The following is a 19,159-nucleotide window of genomic DNA, read 5'->3' as shown; positions in this document are numbered from 1 at the left end:
AGTAAAAATCTTTTTCTTTCCATTAATACACTTTAGTGTTACAAACGGGAAGTTTATCATATTTTCTTGTAAATTATATTTACAGTTTTTACAGTCGTACCTCGGATCTGCCGGTTCGTGCGTAAACTTACAAAATTAAAGTGCCAACGACAATAGGTATTCTCATTATATTTGTCTATTCCACTTTGTGTGTAGCGGTAGAAAATAAATTTAATAAAAAATATAAAATAAAATTCAATTGTGTAAACAATAAATAAATTGTAAACATTAATTAGATCGCGCCGCGTGTAGCGAGCCTTCGTACGCACGCGGAGTAAATTATTTACAGTTTTTACACAGCCGTATCTCGGATCTGCCGGTTTTACAAAATTAAAAAAGTGTCAGCGACAATAGGTATTCTAATTATTTTTGTGTATTCCACTTTGTGTGTAGCGGTACGAAATAATTATATAACAGTTATGAAGGGAAATACATCTAAGTATGTAATACCAATAAAAAAATTGTAACATTAATTAGATCACGCCGCGTGTGGCGAGCCTACGACAAACGCGCGTGGAGTAAATTATTTACAGTTTTTACACAGTCGTATCTCGGATCTGCTGGTTCGTAGGTTTTACAAAATTAAAGAGCCAACGACAACAGGTGTTCTCTTTATTTTTTTATTATTATTCCACTTCGTGTGTAGCTGTACGAAATAAATATGTGTATAACAGTTATAAAATAAAATACAATTATGTAAACAATAAATAAATTGTAAACATTAATTAGATCACGCCGCGTGTGGCAAGCCTACGACAAACGCGCGCGGAGTAAATTATTTACAGTTTTTACAGTCGTATCTCGGATCTGCCGGTTCGTAGGTTTTACAAAATTAAAGTGCCAACGACAATAGGTGTTCTCTTTATTTTTGTGTATTCCACGTCGTGTGTAGCGGTACGAAATAATTATATAACAGTTATGAAGGGAAATACATCTAAGTATGTAATACCAATAAAAAAATTGTAAACATTAATTAGATCACGCCGCGTGTGGCGAGCCTACGACAAACGCGCGCGGAGTAAATTATTTACAGTTTTTACACAGTCGTATCTCGGATCTGCCGGTTCGTAGGTTTTACAAAATTAAAGTGCCAACGACAACAGGTGTTCTCTTTATTTTTGTGTATTCCACTTTGTGTGTAGCTGTATGCAATGAATTAAATAACAAATATAAAATAAAATACAATCAGGAAAAAAAATTGTAAACATTAATTAGATCACGCCGCGTGTGGCGACCCTACGACAAACGCGCGCGGAGTAAATTATTTACAGTTTTTACACAGTCGTATCTCGGATCTGCCGGTTCGTAGGTAAACTTTAACAAAATTAAAGTGCGAACGACAACAGGTGTTCTCTTTATTTTTTTATTATTATTCCACTTCGTGTGTAGCTGTACGAAATAAATATGTGTATAACAGTTATAAAATAAAATACAATTATGTAAACAATAAATAAATTGTAAATATTAATTAGATCACGCCGCGTGTGGCGAGCCTACGGCAAACGCGCGCGGAGTAAATTATTTACAGTTTTTACACAGTCGTATCTCGGATCTGCCGGTTCGTAGGTTTTACAAAATTAAAGTGCCAACGACAATAGGTACTCTCATTATTTTATTATTCCACGCCGTGTGTAGCGGTACGAAATAATTATATAACAGTTATGAAGGAAAATACATCTAAGTATGTAATACCAATAAAAAAATTGTAAACATTAATTAGATCACGCCGCGTGTGGCGAGCCTACGAGAAACGCGCGCGGAGTAAATTATTTACAGTTTTTACACAGTCGTATCTCGGATCTGCCGGTTCGTAGGTTTTACAAAATTAAAGTGCCAACGACAATAGGTGTTCTCTTTATTTTTGTGTATTCCACTTTGTTTGTAGCGGTACGAAATAATTATATAACAGTTATGAAGGAAAATATATCTAAGTATGTAATACCAATAAAAAAATTGTAAACATTAATTAGATCACGCCGCGTGTAGCGAGCCTACGACAAACGCGCGCGGAGTAAATTATTTACAGTTTTTACACAGTCGTATCTCGGATCTGCCGGTTCGTAGGTTTTACAAAATTAAAGTGCCAACGACAATAGGTGTTCTCTTTATTTTTGTGTATTCCACTTTGTTTGTAGCGGTACGAAATAATTATATAACAGTTATGAAGGAAAATATATCTAAGTATGTAATACCAATAAAAAAATTGTAAACATTAATTAGATCACGCCGCGTGTAGCGAGCCTACGAGAAACGCGCGCGGAGTAAATTATTTACAGTTTTTACACAGTCGTATCTCGGATCTGCCGGTTCGTAGGTTTTACAAAATTAAAGTGCCAACGACAATAGGTGTTCTCTTTATTTTTGTGTATTCCACTTTGTTTGTAGCGGTACGAAATAATTATATAACAGTTATGAAGGAAAATATATCTAAGTATGTAATACCAATAAAAAAATTGTAAACATTAATTAGATCACGCCGCGTGTGGCGAGCCTACGACAAACGCGCGCGGAGTAAATTATTTACAGTTTTTACACAGTCGTATCTCGGATCTGCCGGTTCGTAGGTTTTACAAAATTAAAGTGCCAACGACAACAGGTGTTCTCTTTATTTATTTTTTTATTATTATACCACCTCGCGTGTTAAGATTGTACAAGTGGCGGCCATGAGGATTTTGTTTACGGTTTCTGTGTCTAAAAATAGTGGTGTAATATACGCGTATTGCTAAATTAACGCATAACTAATGTATCGCCATGAAAACGCTGAAGAAGTTTATATTGAAGTTATGTCACTTGGTGAGTTTTATTTTTGGTTTTATGTGTTTGTTGGTTGACTGAAATAGTGTAATATTTGTACTATTGATTAGCGCCGAACATGTAGGTTTAATTTATTGTAAACAAGAGAAACGATGAAAACGATGGTTTAATTTAATAAAATTAACACCTAATTTGTTTACACGGTTCATATTTTTGTGTTAGTTTCAGTTATTATATAAAAAATTTCGACACAAAATTATGTCATTTTTAACACAAATCTGTATGTAATTATACATACTCGTACGTGTTTACGAAAATCACATTTATTTATAAAAAAATGTGTGAAAATCTGTTTAGTAGTTGAAAAGTTATATTTAGACTTCCAGGTAGATATCATAAAACATTAGGACTGCATTAGGACTAAGTACAAATTATAATGTTAGTATAGATGTAATAATAACCAATGCACAGTAAAACCAACTGTGGTTTGTGTTGCACTATGGTTAGGCTTAATTGAAATGTGTTTTTCCTGTTGAATAATAAATAAATATAAAAAAATATAATAATAACGCAACGGTGGGAGATTTGGTGAGAGTCTATTGGTCGCATTTTAGGGTCTGAATCTTATAGGAAATGTTCTTATAGAGACGGTTTATTTCCTCCACCTAGTCTGACAGAGCTACGCTTGCCCAAATCCTGTGACGAGGTATGCTTAACATGAGGCCAACGACGTATCTTGTGAAGAGAAATAGACAAATATCAACCAATAGCGGCGTAACCGGAAATATAATTTAATCTTTCTCTTATTATATCTTTTAAATTTTCAGTCCCGACTCTTTCGTTCTCTACACCTCTACACCTGATATGTCGTTGGTTGCAAGCTAGGCCTAATGTTCTCATAATGGCTACATCAAATAATTCAGATTAAAAAAGCGAATAAAAGGGTTGGAGATCAATCCAGAAAATCTCAGTTTTCGCTACAATCCCTAATCGTAGTTATCTAGGCTTATCGTTAGGTCACAAGTCTTTATCGTTAATTAGGTTTATTTATCGACGGATTATCCGATATCCGATTTACGTTCATTTTTGACTCGTTGACGTTGCTGCTAATTGAGTTATACTATGTGCGCTGAAACATGGTGCGGGTGACAGTTGCCTTATGACGTTCGTAATACGCACTATTATTATCAACTGTCACCCGCACCATGCGATAGCGCACGAACTAGTAGATATTTAAAAAATATATTATTTTTTGGCACTCTACTTTATTTTTTAGCCAATTTCATGTGTAACTTTTAACGTTTAAAATACTTTTAGAAGTCAAAACTTTCAAAATAATTTTGATTAAAACACAAATTATTCTTTAATGTCTATAAAAGATAATCTCCTTAAATTTTCATTCTTAGTTTAACTTTCCGTTTATTTTAGTACCTATCCAGAGAATGCAAAACGGAATTAGCAACATTGTCGTGTCTTAAGTTTTAACATATCTTAGATATTGATATTAAACGAGGAAAGATTTAATTGTTTGCACTGTCTATGAAACTATTGGATCGTTTTGAAAAATTCTTTCTCTAAAAGAAAGCTGCTTTATTAGCGGGTAACATAGGCTAACTTTTATTCCCGAATCCCCACAGGAATGGGTACTATACGGGTGAAACCGCGGGGCGTTGGCTATAGTCCTACTAATATTATAAACGCGAAAGTTTGTATGGATGTTTGTTACTCTTTAACGCCGCTACTACTGAAGCGATTTAGCTGAAATTTCGAATGGTTATGGATACTTTTATCCCGGAAAAATTATGGTTCCCGCGGGATTTGTGAAAAACTGAATTCCACGCAGACGAAGTCGCGGGCGTCCGCCAGTTCTTTATAATTCACATTCTTGCACGTGTCTGAATATACTATGATTAGTCTCATATTAGTTACAAATATATCGCATAACGACGAAATTCACCAAAAATAGATGACCTAGTGCGAGAACAATATTCGACGGCGTATGAATTCTTGTCTCGTGACGGACGGAGAGTTACGGCTTGACGTGTGACGTCACGTTGACGGCTTGCGATTCGTCATTCGCCGTCTATACGTCATTGGTCTTATAATAATCTCAATTCATCACTAAAATATGATACATTCGGTTTATAGACGAGGATTCCAGGAGATTGTCTAAGAATGTGTAATTGGTACACTCACTTTGCCTTCCATGACATGCCTTCTTTGGTAATTTAATTCGTAATGTTTAACATTAAATTAGATCATTAAAATCTTAACTACATCAGCTGCAACATTGAAAAATCTGATTCAAGATAAAAAAAAATTAAAAATCCGATAAATATATAACTGGGCACCCTAAGGATTTTTTCAAAACTATTCAAATTGGTTTTAGATTATTTGGTGATGTGCTAACATTGTGCGTTAGACACCCTGTATACTACTGAGAAATGCGTTTATAGTATCTGTTTCAAACAAATAGTAGGGGACTAAATACAAAGACGTGATAGCCCAGTCGATATGAGCTCTGCCTTCGAATCCGGATGGCTTAGGTTTGAATCCGATCCGGGGCATGCACCTCCAACTTTTCAGTTATGTGCATTTTAAGATCACTTGTTTCACGTTGAAGAAACCATGCATTCCTGAGAATTTTCTTGATTCTCTACGTGTGTGTAGTCTGCCAATCCGCACTGGGCCAGTCCCCTCTCATTCTGAGAAGATTCGTGCTCAATAGTGAGCTGAATATGGGTTTTTCAAAAGTGTTTTCAAGATACAATGACCCAGCAACGCAGATGAAGTCCTGGGCGACCTCTGGTGCCTAAATAAAAACCTGATGATCGATCTATATTTCGCGTTCTATCTTTTTCCCGTTTATTTCCACGTCATCTTGTAACGTGTTTAATAGCATCACTCTCCTGCGAGTGATATTATAGCGACGATTCACGAGATCGGGCGTTATGCCAATTGTGCGAAATGTCAATACGGAGCATTAATACCGGCACTTTTAGCGTTTCGGCGCCTAATCGATCTATTGTGCTGGTCTAGATCGGCCTTTTTATATAATTTTTTTTTTAAATTTTTACCTCAACTATGTTAATAGTCCAAATCTGACAATGATAGAGACATATCTGTATTTGGAAGTTCTAAATGACTAATTCGTTTAATCGTTTTAGTGATTCAAAAATAAACAGTTTTCCAATTGAGAGTTTCATTTATTATTTAATTCAGTTGCGATCCAGATATCACAAAACCTTGACACGTTTTTCGTTGCTCTAAAAAATACAGTGCATTTTTTGCAGTGTGAGAATTTGCGAAATAATTTTGATTGTGCAGTGATTTAACTTATACTCCAGTGTCAGTGATGGTTGCCAAAAAACGGCTATATTTTGGAACTCCGTTGCTTGGGTAATTTGTTCTGTGTTTTTTTTTTCTGTGCTGGCTGGCTCCTATCTATTCCTGGCTGTCATTTAACACTTGATGTTAAGTGGCGACAGGTTTTTGTTCTATTATATTTTTTTTTTACAGTTTATAGTGATTTTGTCTTGAGTTTGTTTTAGTTTAAAATTGTGGTATTGTTTTGTTTTATTAACCGATTTCAGAAAGGAGGAGGTTATTAAGTGGTTCGGTATGTTTTTTTTTCACACTTTATGATGTGATGTTGACCCAAGTTTGAATGCTAAGATTATGTTTTTTTTTTCTGTTTTATTTGATTGTAAAGACTGCTACCTATACCTACCTGTCAGTAGGTATATTTATAAGTAGGTACTTATAATTTTTGTTTGCGATATTTTGTCTTCTATGTTATATTAAGATATTTGAATTTATTATAATGTTTATATTTAATTTACACGTTTTATAACAAAGTATCGAAGTTATTTAGTAACTAAATTTTGATCTTTTAAACTTTTATAATTTAGTGTCATTTGGTTTAAATTTATATTGGAATGGCGTGTACAATCAAAACCAATTTGTTTAATATAACGCATATTGTTTACTTACATTTTAACGATATACGCTGCTTTAAACCAGCCAACATCGCAAAAAGGCAGAGTATCTTCATAAAAATCAAAGTCAAATAAATATCTTTTGCCTCATAAATAGGCATAAGATGAAAGCCAAAAGATATTATCTTGTGAAAACAAAAAGACTGCGAGTATTGTGGAGTAATAGCAGCAGCACAAGAAAGAGACAGCGATATTTCCTATTTTGTTGTGTTTCGCTATTGGTCGGCAATAATGCATTTTTCTCTGCAAGAGATATGTCGTTGACATGTAAAGGTCTAGTGGATCCTAAAAATAAGCTAATAAGCTAATAGACGATCAACTTTTTTATTTACGAAAAATCTTGATTCTGGTAGCTTACTGAGTTACCAGGAAATTAAAATTTCAGAGCGTCGGAACGAGATAATGTACCACGCAATTCAATAACGAGGTTAATAATTAACGATGGGGTCTGTGTTGGAATGGCGACCCTGCAGCGGAAAGCGCAGTGTTGATCAAGCTGCCCTGCAACCAGCTTAATTTTAGCGGTTCGAGACGTGTTTGGAAGTACATGCAAGAGCCTATGTCCAGTAGTGGACGTCCATTGCCTGTTAATGATGATAATGAAACTTCATCATCATTATCAACTTATATTCGAGTCTCCTCTCAGAACGAGAAGTGTTAGGCTAATACGCTAGCCCAATGCGCATTGGCAGACTTCACACACGCAGAGAATTAAGAAAATTCTCTGGTATGCAGGTTTCCTCACGATGTTTTCCTTCACCGTTTGAGACACGTGATATTTAATTTCTTAAAATGCGCACAACTGATAAGTCAGAGGTGCATGCCCCGGATCGTATTCGAACCAACACCCTCCGGAATCGGCGGCAGAGGTCATATCCCCTGGGCTATCACGTGAAACTTGTTGACGATGATGATGTACCCCAGCCTCGTCAAGACACCCACACGCCGACGCGGCCGGCGGTGAGCCCGGCGCTGCCCGTCAGCTCGGTGACGGCGGTGCCCGGCAACAAGAAGCCCGTCGCCAAGAAGAAGGCGAAGACGAAAAAGCCCGTCAAAATGAAGACCAACGGCAAGGTGGAGGTGCGCGACGTGGAAGTTGACACGTGAGTTTATATAGCATTTCTTTACTAGCTGTAGCTGCGCGGTTTCACCCGCGTGGTTCCCGTTCCCGTAGGAATACGGGGATAATATATAGCCTATAGCCTTCCTCGATAAATGGGCTATCTAACACTGAAAGAATTTTTCAAATCGGACCAGTAGTTCCTGAGATTAGCGCGTTTAAGCAAATAAACTTTATAATTATTTTAACTTTATTAGCTTTATAATATTAGTACAGATTATTTAGAAGCCCTTAACTTCAAATGTCAAGGGCTTCTAAACAATGTTGATGATACAATCTAAGATGGTTGCGGGCTAACTTGTTAGGAGGAAGATGAAAGATGACAACCCTTTTGGTTTTTACACGATATCGTACTGGAACGCTAAATCGCTTGGCAGTACACCTTTGCCGGTAGGGTGAATACGGACAAAGCCTCCCACCAGCCAGACCTGGGCCAATTAAGAAAACCTCAATCGGATCGAACCCAGGACCATGGTCTTGTAAATCCACTGCGCCACGGAACCCGTCAAACTTGCTCGTAGTTATCAATATAAACTGTGCATTCCAGTGCACTCAGCAGATCGCCGTCCCCCGAAGGGTACACAGAGCAATGGCACATGGAGACAGACGCGCACGGCGTCATAGACAACGGGCTCAGCACTGAGAAGATTGCGTCTGTGACCGCACACAACGATGTAGAACACAACTCTATGGTCAAGATCACTAGCAAACTCAACGGCACTGTGGTATCGCCTAAGAAAGTACCGTCTAAAGGTGCGTGAGATTTTTTTTTTCATTTTTTTATTGACTAGTCATCCCCTAGTTCATCCCCATAATATTACACATTCTAACGATAGTCAATGTACCAATTTAAAAATTAAAGACTTTGGTATAAAAATTCAACCCCTTTTTAACCTCTTAGGGGTGAATTTTTCTAAATCCTTGTTTTATATTTAACCGATCGATTTCACTGATATAACTTGGTAAATTTTATTTTTTAGATTTTTAACCGTCAGACACAGATTTACTTTCAAATATTAGTATGGATTTGGTCTAAAAGCCTGGGTGTTTTTTAGCTCACAGTAACTATGGTAGGCAACTTGGACTTTGTAATCCAGATATCATAGTCAAAATTTGGCAGGGATCTCGGGATTTAAGATTTGAAAATAAAAGTTCAAAACCTACTTACGGTACATCGGGGCTGTCATGTTTGAATTGCTCAATATGTAGGTCTGCCGAATAAGTAAAAAGAAATTACTAGACGCTAATCTAATAGAATCCGCATTTTATTTTTTTAGTAAAAGCACATAACACATAATATAGTACGCTATAGTAGGGGATGTGTCTGCGTCTATTAGAATTTGAGGACAAAGGTCACAAAAAAGTTTTTTTTTTTGCTAAATATCTCATTATTGGGTTTTTGTATAGGTGCATAATTGGGGGAATATTTTCAGAGACATTCGGTCGGTTCGGTGATCGGTTTTTCTGTTTTACAAAAATTACAAATTTAATTTTTTCAGAGCGCGTGTCCAAGGATAATAAATACTTTTTGACCACTTTGCACACAAATAACCCCTTCAGAAACGCACCGCCGACACGCAAAGGTTATACATATAAAATATATGAAAAAAATAGATAGTTATGTTTTCGATATTGGCTTAGAAGGCTTTTATATTAAGTAATGAAATTCGTTATTAATAGTTCGTTTGTAATATACATAATAGTAGGTTAGTACATTTGTTGTTTCATTAGAAGCTTGTAACCAGTCCAGCTATAGGAAGTTCATTCAAGGTGTCGCTTTCATAATGTTAATATAGCCAAAGATTTTATAATAATAGAGATATGTTACTAGCGCGTCAAAACAGAGGCGAATATAAGAGGCTAATTGTCTTAATTTCATAGAGTCTAATAGAGAACAACGAAAGTTATTTAAACAAATAATGCTTATATATTGTATAAAATGTAGAGTTGTGTGTTCAGGAACTGTATATATACTTAAATATATAGTGAAATTAAACGAAAAAGTTGTATATGTGTGCTCAGTAGAGTAGCTAAATTCGGATTACTTTTTGACGTGATTTTGTAGGCATACGTAAGCATAGCATCTATAGTATAAAATATCGTTGAATTTAGCTCATTTATAATTATCAAAAACTATAGAACGCCAGCGACTTTGTCAGCTTAGTTCATTAGTTCAATAGTTCATTTACATTTGTAGATCAGTCAAATTAATCCTTAAAATAGAAGCAAGGTTACAATAATTCGCATAGAGCTAAAAATTGGTATGAATGTTCAGAATACTATTATAAATGAATTGTGAAAAGTCCCCATCAATCTCCCTTGTGCAAAAAAAAAAATATTGATTGTGAAAGGTTGCAAACATAGTTCTTTCGCGTTTTTCCGCTAAACGGTGAGTTTTACAGCAAACATAGTTTAGACAAAAATTGTAGACCATCCGATTCTGTACAAATAATGTATCCACACTTTTTTCTCATAAGTATTGCCATTTCCGTAATACAGTGGTTGAAGGAATTGAAAAAAAAATCGTAATATGCAATTTAATACTAAATGAGATGATTTTATTTTACGACTTTGTTCATATTTTTAATGTACATAAGTAGGTACTATTGTTAAATTACAGCTTTCTAGTAGTAATAGTTTCTGCTCTAAACCGCGGACAGACAGACAGACCGACACGGCGAAACTTTGAGCGTTCCTTGTGGACTATGTAACCCTAAAAAGCTGTCAAAAAGCCAATCAAATTAATATTTTTTTTTTCAGATTCACCCCTCTGTCTACCCGAGTCAATAAACGGTTGTCTCCGCCCGTCCCTATTCCCTCGAGTGCCGCCGTACCTCAAATTCCTGGGCCACGAGGAGACAGCACCATTGAAGATCCCCCTGCCCATACAGAAGCATCTGAAGTGGAAACTCACCACCATAACACCCATAGTGGTGAAGAAGACGTTGATCAACTCTGGGTTCAGGTTGATGAAGAGCGAGTGTGATACGGCTGAATGTCCAGAAGAAGGTATTAATTGTTTGTTTTTACTCACATATTAGTATTTACCTATTTAGTCAGTATTGCTTACCAAATCGGGATTGAAATATATATGAAATATATAAGTTTTGTCTGTTACCAACTAACCTACAAAAACGAAAAAGTCTTTTCAATACGCTTGCTCAAAAACACTGTCATACTACCACTCCACTATAGCGGGGCTAAACAAGCATTTGTGCCTCTAGAGGCTAAAGAAGTTTGTTTCTTTAATTTTTGTCTGTTACGAGTACTATAAAAACGAAAAATTTTGAATTCGTAAATAGTTATACTAAAATAATGACCTCTATAAAACGAAGGAGGTTTTATTCGTAAAAAGAATCATCATAGGTGGGTACGAGTACATAATATGTAAGTCCCCGATTGTTTGATAAAATTTTGAAATCAGAACAAAATGCAGCTTTCTTTTCTGTGAAATGCGTTTTTTTTTTTTATTTGATTTTTATTGAGTTGCGAGCTGCGTCTGCAAAAAGAATTTTAACATTGAATATTGTTCTGAATTATTATATTTCCTCGCATTCGTAGTGAAAAGTATAGTGTAACACGCGGGGCTAAACCCATTATAAACTCGGTTTCTATTTAGCCGGCCTCGCCTTACGGCTCGTGTCCTAAAAATCCTCGTAGCTAGTATGACCAATTTTTTTTTTATTCTTTAAAAAGTTAGCCCTTGACGACAATCTCACCTGATGGTAAGTGATGATGCAGTCTAAGATGGAAGGAGGCTAACTTGTTAGGAGGAGGATGAAAATCCACACCCCTTTTCAGTTTCTACACGACATCGTACCGGAACGCTAAGTCGCTTGGCGGTACGTCTTTGCTGGTAGGGTGGTAACTAGCCACGGCCGAAGCCTCCCACCAGCCAAAATTCCCATTTCCCTCCAATTAGGCCGAAAAGAATGCATTACAACATTAAGTACAACAGTAGTCCAGCGGTGCGGGGATCGAACTACCACCCCTCGGTGATGAATCTGACCGCTTTTCCGTTGAGCTATTGAGGTTTCAAATCTATATTGTTACAATGAATCATATTACTAGGATGATAAGGTTCAAAATTGCTTGTAATCAAATCGTATAACATTCGTGTTGTTCGTTTGATATATATTAAATTAGATATTTCTTCACCAGAAACCGTCGAATGGATAGGCATATGGGGTAAACACATGAAATCAATAATGTTCAGAGCAATCAAGGACGGTCAGAAAATGAACCATTTCCCGGGGACCTTTCAAATCGGTCGCAAAGACCGGCTGTGGAGGAATCTGCAGAAGCTAGCAAACAAGTATGGGGTTAATGAGTTTGGGATCATGCCGAAGACATATGTACTGCCTCATGACCTCAAGATACTGAAGCACGATTGGGAGAAGCATGCGGCTAATGATGAGCGGTGGATCATCAAACCGGTATGTATTTTAAACACTTGAGTAGTATTAGTAGATATAATACCTTTCAAATCGGTCGTAAAGACCGGCTCAGGAACCATCAGAGACTAGGGAACAAGTACAGGGTTAACGAGTTTGGGATCATGTCCAAGACATGTGCCTCATCATCACTATCATCATCATCATTATCAACAAATATTCGGCTCACTTCTAAGCACGAGTATCCTCTCAGAATGAGATGGTACCAATAGTCCACCCCGCTGGCCCAATTGGCAGACTTCACATACGAAGAGAATTAAGAAAATTCTCTGGTATGCAAGTTTCCTTACGATGATTTTTCTTCACCGTTTGAGACACGTGATATTTAATTTCTTAAATTGCACATATCTGAAAAATTGGAGGTGCATGTCCGGGCCAGATTCGAACCCACACCCTCCGGAATCGGAGGCAGAGGTCATATCCACGGGCTATCACGTCCTCTTAAAATAAACTATCCGTCCACGTCAAACAAACCATACATGATTTAAAATAAATAAGTTTATTTTAAATTATGTATGATTTAAAATAAATAAGTTTATTTTAAATTATTAGATTTTATACTATTTACGATTTCGTAACATTTTTCAACTAGTGTGCAAAGTTATTTTTTTCGTTCTAGCTGAATGTCGTTAGACATTTAGTTGTGAGAATGAATGAACTAACATAATGAACATTTTTGACGTTTGATTAGAGTGGCCATATAGGTTCACAAATTGACACTAAAATTAAGATAATAAGACAACCTTAACATAAATGCTCAGTCATGAACTTTTGATGATTAGCTACGAATCATTGTCATTACAAATCATCGATTTTATATTATTTACGATTGGGTAACATTATTCAACTAGTGTGCAAAGTTAATTTTTTCGTTCATTCCAGCCCGCATCAGCCCGAGGCACCGGTATCAAAGTAGTGTCCCGTTGGACGCAAATACCCAAAAAGAAGCCCGTAGTGGTGCAGAGATACGTGTCCAAGCCGTACCTCATAAACGGTAGCAAGTTCGACCTCCGGCTGTACGTGTTGGTGACGTCAATGCACCCGCTAAGGATATACCTTTATAAGGACGGCTTAGCTAGGTTCGCTTCTGGTGAGTAATAAATAATAAATAAATAAATATACTTAAACAATACACATCACTATCTAGCTCCAAAGTAAGCATACAGAGTTGCTTGTGTTATAGGTGCTAAGATAGTTGATATTATAATATTAATATACAATTATATACTACATATAAATACTTATATAATGTATAAATACACACAGACACTGGAAAACACCCATGCTCATCACACAAATATTTTCCAGTTGTGGGAATCGAACCCACGGCCGTGGATGCAGAAAGCAGGGTCACTACCCACTGCGCCACGCGGCCGTCACAATTATTAATAATTATTTATTTAAAAAAAAAAGAATAAAACCATAATAAAATATCATTATTTTTGAAATGAAAACTTCGTTGAGATTTGGTTAAAAAATGTTAAACTAGCTTCAGGATACGTGACTTAACTGAAAATTCGTAAGACGGATTTCAATCCGTGTTTTTTTTTTTTTATTCTTTACAAATTAGCCCTTGACTACAATCTCACCTGATGGTAAGTGATAATGCAGTGTAAGATGGAAGCGGGCTAACTTGTTAGGAGGAGAATGAAATCCACACTCCTTTCGGTTTCTACACGACATCGTACCGGAACGCTAAATCGCTTGGCGGTACGTCTTTGCCTAAGCCTCCCACCAGCCAGACCTGGACAAATTAAGAAAATCTCAATCTGCCCAGCCGGGGATCGAACCCAGGACCTCCGTCTTGTAAATCCACCGCGCATACCACTGCGCCACGGAGGCCGTCAAAATTTTGTATGCCTGTTCTTTCGTTAATAGTTCAGAACTGTTAAATTTTTTATTTAATACAAATTGTGTTTGTATATAATAGCGCATAAATGACAATACTTTTATATTGATAAATAAAGCAATCCAAGCTGAATTATCCCTTTATCATTCCAAAATATTCAAAAATGCACAATGTTAATCCGGGAGTTCCTTTTGGGGTCAATTTTCATTATCATGTTTGTAGCTTAGTTTTGATTTTTTGATAAATTAATGAATTGTATAATTTGTTTTTCAGTGAAATACAACGATGAGTTGACATCACTGAACGATAGATACATGCATTTAACCAATTACTCCATCAATAGATTGTCTAAGAACTATACGCCCAATGAGGACTTCGCTGCCTGCGAGGGACACAAATGGTAACATATCTATACTATACTATATATGAGTAAGTTATTTGATCGGTCTGCTCGTGTCGTCATGAGTCGAGATAGTACAAAGCTAGGTGGGGAGTAGTGGGAGACCGAGTGCTGGCGATATAAGCGAATGCTCGGGTGGTCTAGCTCATTCTTGTCGATCCGTCCACACCTTTGTTGAATAATAAACCTGGGTTGTTATGGGATAGGCGGGGAGAGTGACTTGAGTGGAAAATGGGAGTGATTGTTAACAGTCAAAGGCACCTTTAACCCTACACACATCGTTCACAAGTGCGTGACTCCACTCAAGATCATTCTCTGCCACTCAGGGTTTATTGGTAACATTCTTAGTGGGACTTGTTAGACCTGACAGACATTCATTCAATAATTGTGTTTTGCAGACAACCGCTTCTGATGTCGTACTCATTTTCTCTGACATATATATTTTTAATTCTTATTACAAAATATTAAAAGTCAACGACATAGCTCAACATAATCTCAAAGATGAAGTTGCTATGAACGGGATACAGTGAAGAACCAAGGGGTATTGGGGTCCCAAGGTGTTGGGATGGCCTCTCCGAAGCGAAAAGCGCTGTGTTGGTTCGAACTGACTGGTAGATCAACCAACGACTTAGCTGCAATCACGCCTGATGGTGCCTGATGACGCTTGCCTAGAAGATGCCTATTCACTCTTGACTTGAATATACCCATATTCAAAATGATGGAGAAAACAGGAGCTGGAAGATCGTTCTACATCTTTGCAGTGCGTATAAGGAAAGAGGAACTAAACCGCTATTAATCATTTAAGGTTTTTTTTTTAAATATGACCAATTTTCCCATTCCCCTCAAACTAGTCTGTGCTAGGAGTGGGTACGAAAATTGAGGCTCTATATCTCTATGCACATTGTACATACATAATGAAGCTGAATATTTCTTCCAGGACGTTACAAACCCTATTTCAATACCTAAAGACTGAACAGAACGTGGACACGGATGCACTGTGGGAATCCATAAAGGATCTAGTGATCAAAACTATAATCTCTGGTGAAGCGAGCATCAGTTCGTTGACCAAAGCAAATATCACTTCTCGGTATAACTGTTATGAATTGTTTGGCATTGATGTACTGTTGGATGAAGATCTGAAACCGTGGCTTTTGGAGGTACGTAAAAAACCCAAAAACTAAATCTAAAATGTCTATTAATTTATATATATGATCTGCAAACTCACCCTACTAAAAATCGTGTAATTGTGATAATAGATAGAAGGAATAAATGAAATAAACAAGACTGTTGCAAAACTTTTTTTGATGTGTGATGTGTCAGTTTTTATCAATTTAATGAAATTACGAAGCAAAGACTTTTTTGCCAATTGAGTGTATAATATGCTATTGGTGCTAATTTTGTAGAAATCAATATAATATATAAGAAATCAATATAATAAATATAATTGTTAAAAAAAATGCATTGTTAATATTTTTTACAACGCGCGTTTTGATTTACCTTTGACTCTGAAAAACCGCCTCGAACGTTGTTAAACGCGTAAAAAATAAAAATCGGTTCATTAGTTCTAGAAATTATCAAATAAAAAAAAAACTCGAAAGTTACCTATAACTACCAAATAAGGCCATTATTACATTTCTATACGATTTCGGTACAATTTGGAACGTATCACCTTCAGATTTAGAGAAATCTCTAAAACAAAAAAAAATCAAAATAATAGAAATTTTCGACCTAAAAAAACCCGAAAACGTCGCTTTAGAATAACTTAAAAATAGCGGGAAGGTGCAGGAATAGTCCGGAGGGTCGACTGATTTACTAACTATTTATTTATTTATATTCTTTATTTGTACACCACAACATAAAACAAAACAAACACCAAGAGAAGCAGTATACAAAAGGCGGCCTTATCGCTGCATAACGATTTCTTCCAGGCAACCTTAGGTTTCGGAAAATGTTACTTTTATGTTGTTGTTATGTTAATTTTTATGTTTGGTTGTTTGTTTGTTGTCAGGTGAACATATCGCCGAGTCTGCACAGCGCGTCGCCGCTCGACATCCACGTGAAGGGCCCGCTAGTGAGCACGGTGCTCAACATCGCGCAGTTCCAAGTGCCCGTCAAGACCAACATTGACGTGCTCTCCAAAGAGAAACCCACCAAATTGGTAACATGATTTATATCTTAAAACCTCAGTAGCTTAGCGGTAAAGGAGTCGAACTCATCACGGAGAGTTGTGGTTCGATCCCCGCCCGCTAGACTATTATACTCCTAACACAGATTCAAAATTGTTTGATGGAGCGGGTTTTCCTCGCGGAGCACTTCCACAAGCATCTGTAGTGCCAACATGCGACCATCGACATATCTCGCGAAGAAAATAGTAAAATTTCAACCAATAGCAGCGCTACCGAAAATACCGCTATCTCTTTCATTGCACTGCAACGACAGAGATGGGAGTGGGACAACTCCGCCGCCATTAGAGGAAGTTTTGTCTATTTCTCTTCACTTTGTCGCATGCTAGGGTCACTGGGCTTTTTGGCCGGTCCGCAGTACTAAACCTGAACCTGATAAGTCTTTGTGCATTTTCTAAATATTAAAAGTGACAGAGGAGATTGACACACGCATTTCTAGTATACTAGGAATGGATTGATAATAAATAGAGAACTTTATGTCCACTACCATACAGATGAAACTGAGCTTTTCTGAACACCTGCTGAGAGGTGCTCAGTTTTCGTTTTAATATTTTACCTTTGAAGGTAAGTTATTGGGCAAAAAGCAGAACGATCCAAATCGCAAGTCCTATAGGAAATGACTAATTTCGATTTTAACGAGATTTACTTGGCCATGTTTATTTTTCCAACCCTGCAAAAAATTTTTTGTTATTTAAAACGAGTAGACTGCCCAAATAGTCCAATAGTCATACAGTACAGTCAGTTACATTTTTTCAGTAAATATTTAAAATGTTTCAGGCCGGATTGCCTTATGACAGTAGATTGTATACAGTGTACCTATCTAAGGAAGAAAGGGATAAACATATTATTTATACCAACATGGATGACAGAGACATGGTGAGTTCCACTAAAAAAAATTGTTTTTGTTTGTAATGCTTATTTGTGAAACACCAATTTAGCAAAATATATCAAAGAGTAAAAATGTTACTGTTTGATTGATTGTTTTAAAATGAGATTTTTGGAGAGCAGAAATTCTTTCATATATTGGTGAGTTACTTAAATTATTACGTCTAACAACCGAATAATTTGAGTCTTCATAATGAGTATGAATCAATTATCTATGTAAATAGTGAGCTAAAAACCGTGTGCAAATAAAAATCATCAAAAATCTCGTCATACAAAATAAACATTTTTATATTCTGCTTATTATTACAGTATTTGCGTGACATATTATCAACACTCACACCGGACGACGTCCGTCACCTCATCCAAGCGGAGGACGAACTGACACAGACGGGGCCGATGGAGCGAGTTTTCCCCACGGAGCACTCCCACAAGTATCTGGGCTATCTGGCCGGTCCGCGGTACTACAACCGACTGTTTGATGCCTGGGAATCGCGGTACTGCCTCAACAGAGAGACTGGTGAGTCTATACTTGTATTATTATCAGAAGTGTTAGAAGGGCCGATGGAGCGACTGTACCCCATGTAGCACTCCCACAAGTATCTGGGCTATCTGGCCGGCCCGTGGTTGTACAACCGGTTGTTTGATGCCTGGGAATCGTAAATACTGCCTCAACAGAGAGAAAATGGTGAGTCTTTATACTTGTTTTAAGTATCAGAAATAGTAGATGGGAACAATGGAGCGATTGTTCCCCATGGAGCACTCTCACAAGTAACTGGGCTATCTGGCCGGTCTGCGGTACTATTGCCGAATGGTTGATGTCTGGGAAACGCGATAATGCGTCAGAACGGATAACCAGAGAGCCTAGGGAGTCTTTTTTTTGTAATTATTAGAAGTGACACAAAGATTGATAGAGCGAATATTTTTCGCGGGCTCGCGGTAATACAAGCGGTTGTTTGATGTCTGGTGCTCATGGAACGGATGGAACTCGTGTTCCTCATGCAGCACTTTATTCTCTTAAAAAAAAAATTGTATCTTTTTTTTCTAGATGTGACCAATATTCCCATTCCAACTTCATTAACTGTTTTTCTTTTCTAAATTATTCATATCATTTAAACATGAACAATATTTCCTTCTAAGCGAATTCGGTGACAGGCTAACTTTAGGCTTCTCTGGTTTGAAGAAATAAGAAAAAAACACGAAAATTATACACTTGGTGTAGTACACAGTTGGTGTATTATACAGTGGGTTTATGAATACAGCTGTGTTGACTAAACTTAACCATCACAGCATCTTTCCGATCGTACACGGAGACGTTACTGCTGTCCCATTAAAGGCAGGCGTACACCGATCCGCATTGTATGTATCGGACGCATCGCATTAAACTGATCTTTATTTTATGGTAGATTCGTGCGATCCGTACGATGCGGATCAGTGGACGCACTTGTATGACTTTCTATACAAAGAATACTATGATCCG

General features: G+C 36.9%; 1 protein-coding gene across 3 annotated transcripts in view; it reads left to right on the top strand.

The window, feature by feature from the left end:
* The window catches only part of LOC112046572 (tubulin monoglutamylase TTLL4), a 48,815-nt gene that overhangs the window by 12,933 nt on the left and 16,723 nt on the right, over positions 1-19,159 (top strand). For all 3 annotated transcript variants that reach the window (XM_024083263.2, XM_024083259.2, XM_052888324.1), the window contains exons 4-13: positions 7,716-7,894; positions 8,459-8,664; positions 10,672-10,920; positions 12,073-12,347; positions 13,248-13,455; positions 14,488-14,614; positions 15,552-15,771; positions 16,623-16,772; positions 17,575-17,673; positions 17,992-18,199. In XM_024083263.2, coding sequence (XP_023939031.2) covers positions 7,716-7,894; positions 8,459-8,664; positions 10,672-10,920; positions 12,073-12,347; positions 13,248-13,455; positions 14,488-14,614; positions 15,552-15,771; positions 16,623-16,772; positions 17,575-17,673; positions 17,992-18,199 — 1,921 coding nt within the window. The remainder of the gene's footprint in view (positions 1-7,715; positions 7,895-8,458; positions 8,665-10,671; positions 10,921-12,072; positions 12,348-13,247; positions 13,456-14,487; positions 14,615-15,551; positions 15,772-16,622; positions 16,773-17,574; positions 17,674-17,991; positions 18,200-19,159) is intronic.

Source organism: Bicyclus anynana, chromosome 22 (assembly GCF_947172395.1).
Source record: "Bicyclus anynana chromosome 22, ilBicAnyn1.1, whole genome shotgun sequence".
NCBI lineage: Eukaryota > Metazoa > Arthropoda > Insecta > Lepidoptera > Nymphalidae > Bicyclus > Bicyclus anynana.
The sequence above is the reverse complement of the archived record's forward strand: the minus strand, read 5'-3'. Positions and strand labels throughout refer to the sequence as shown.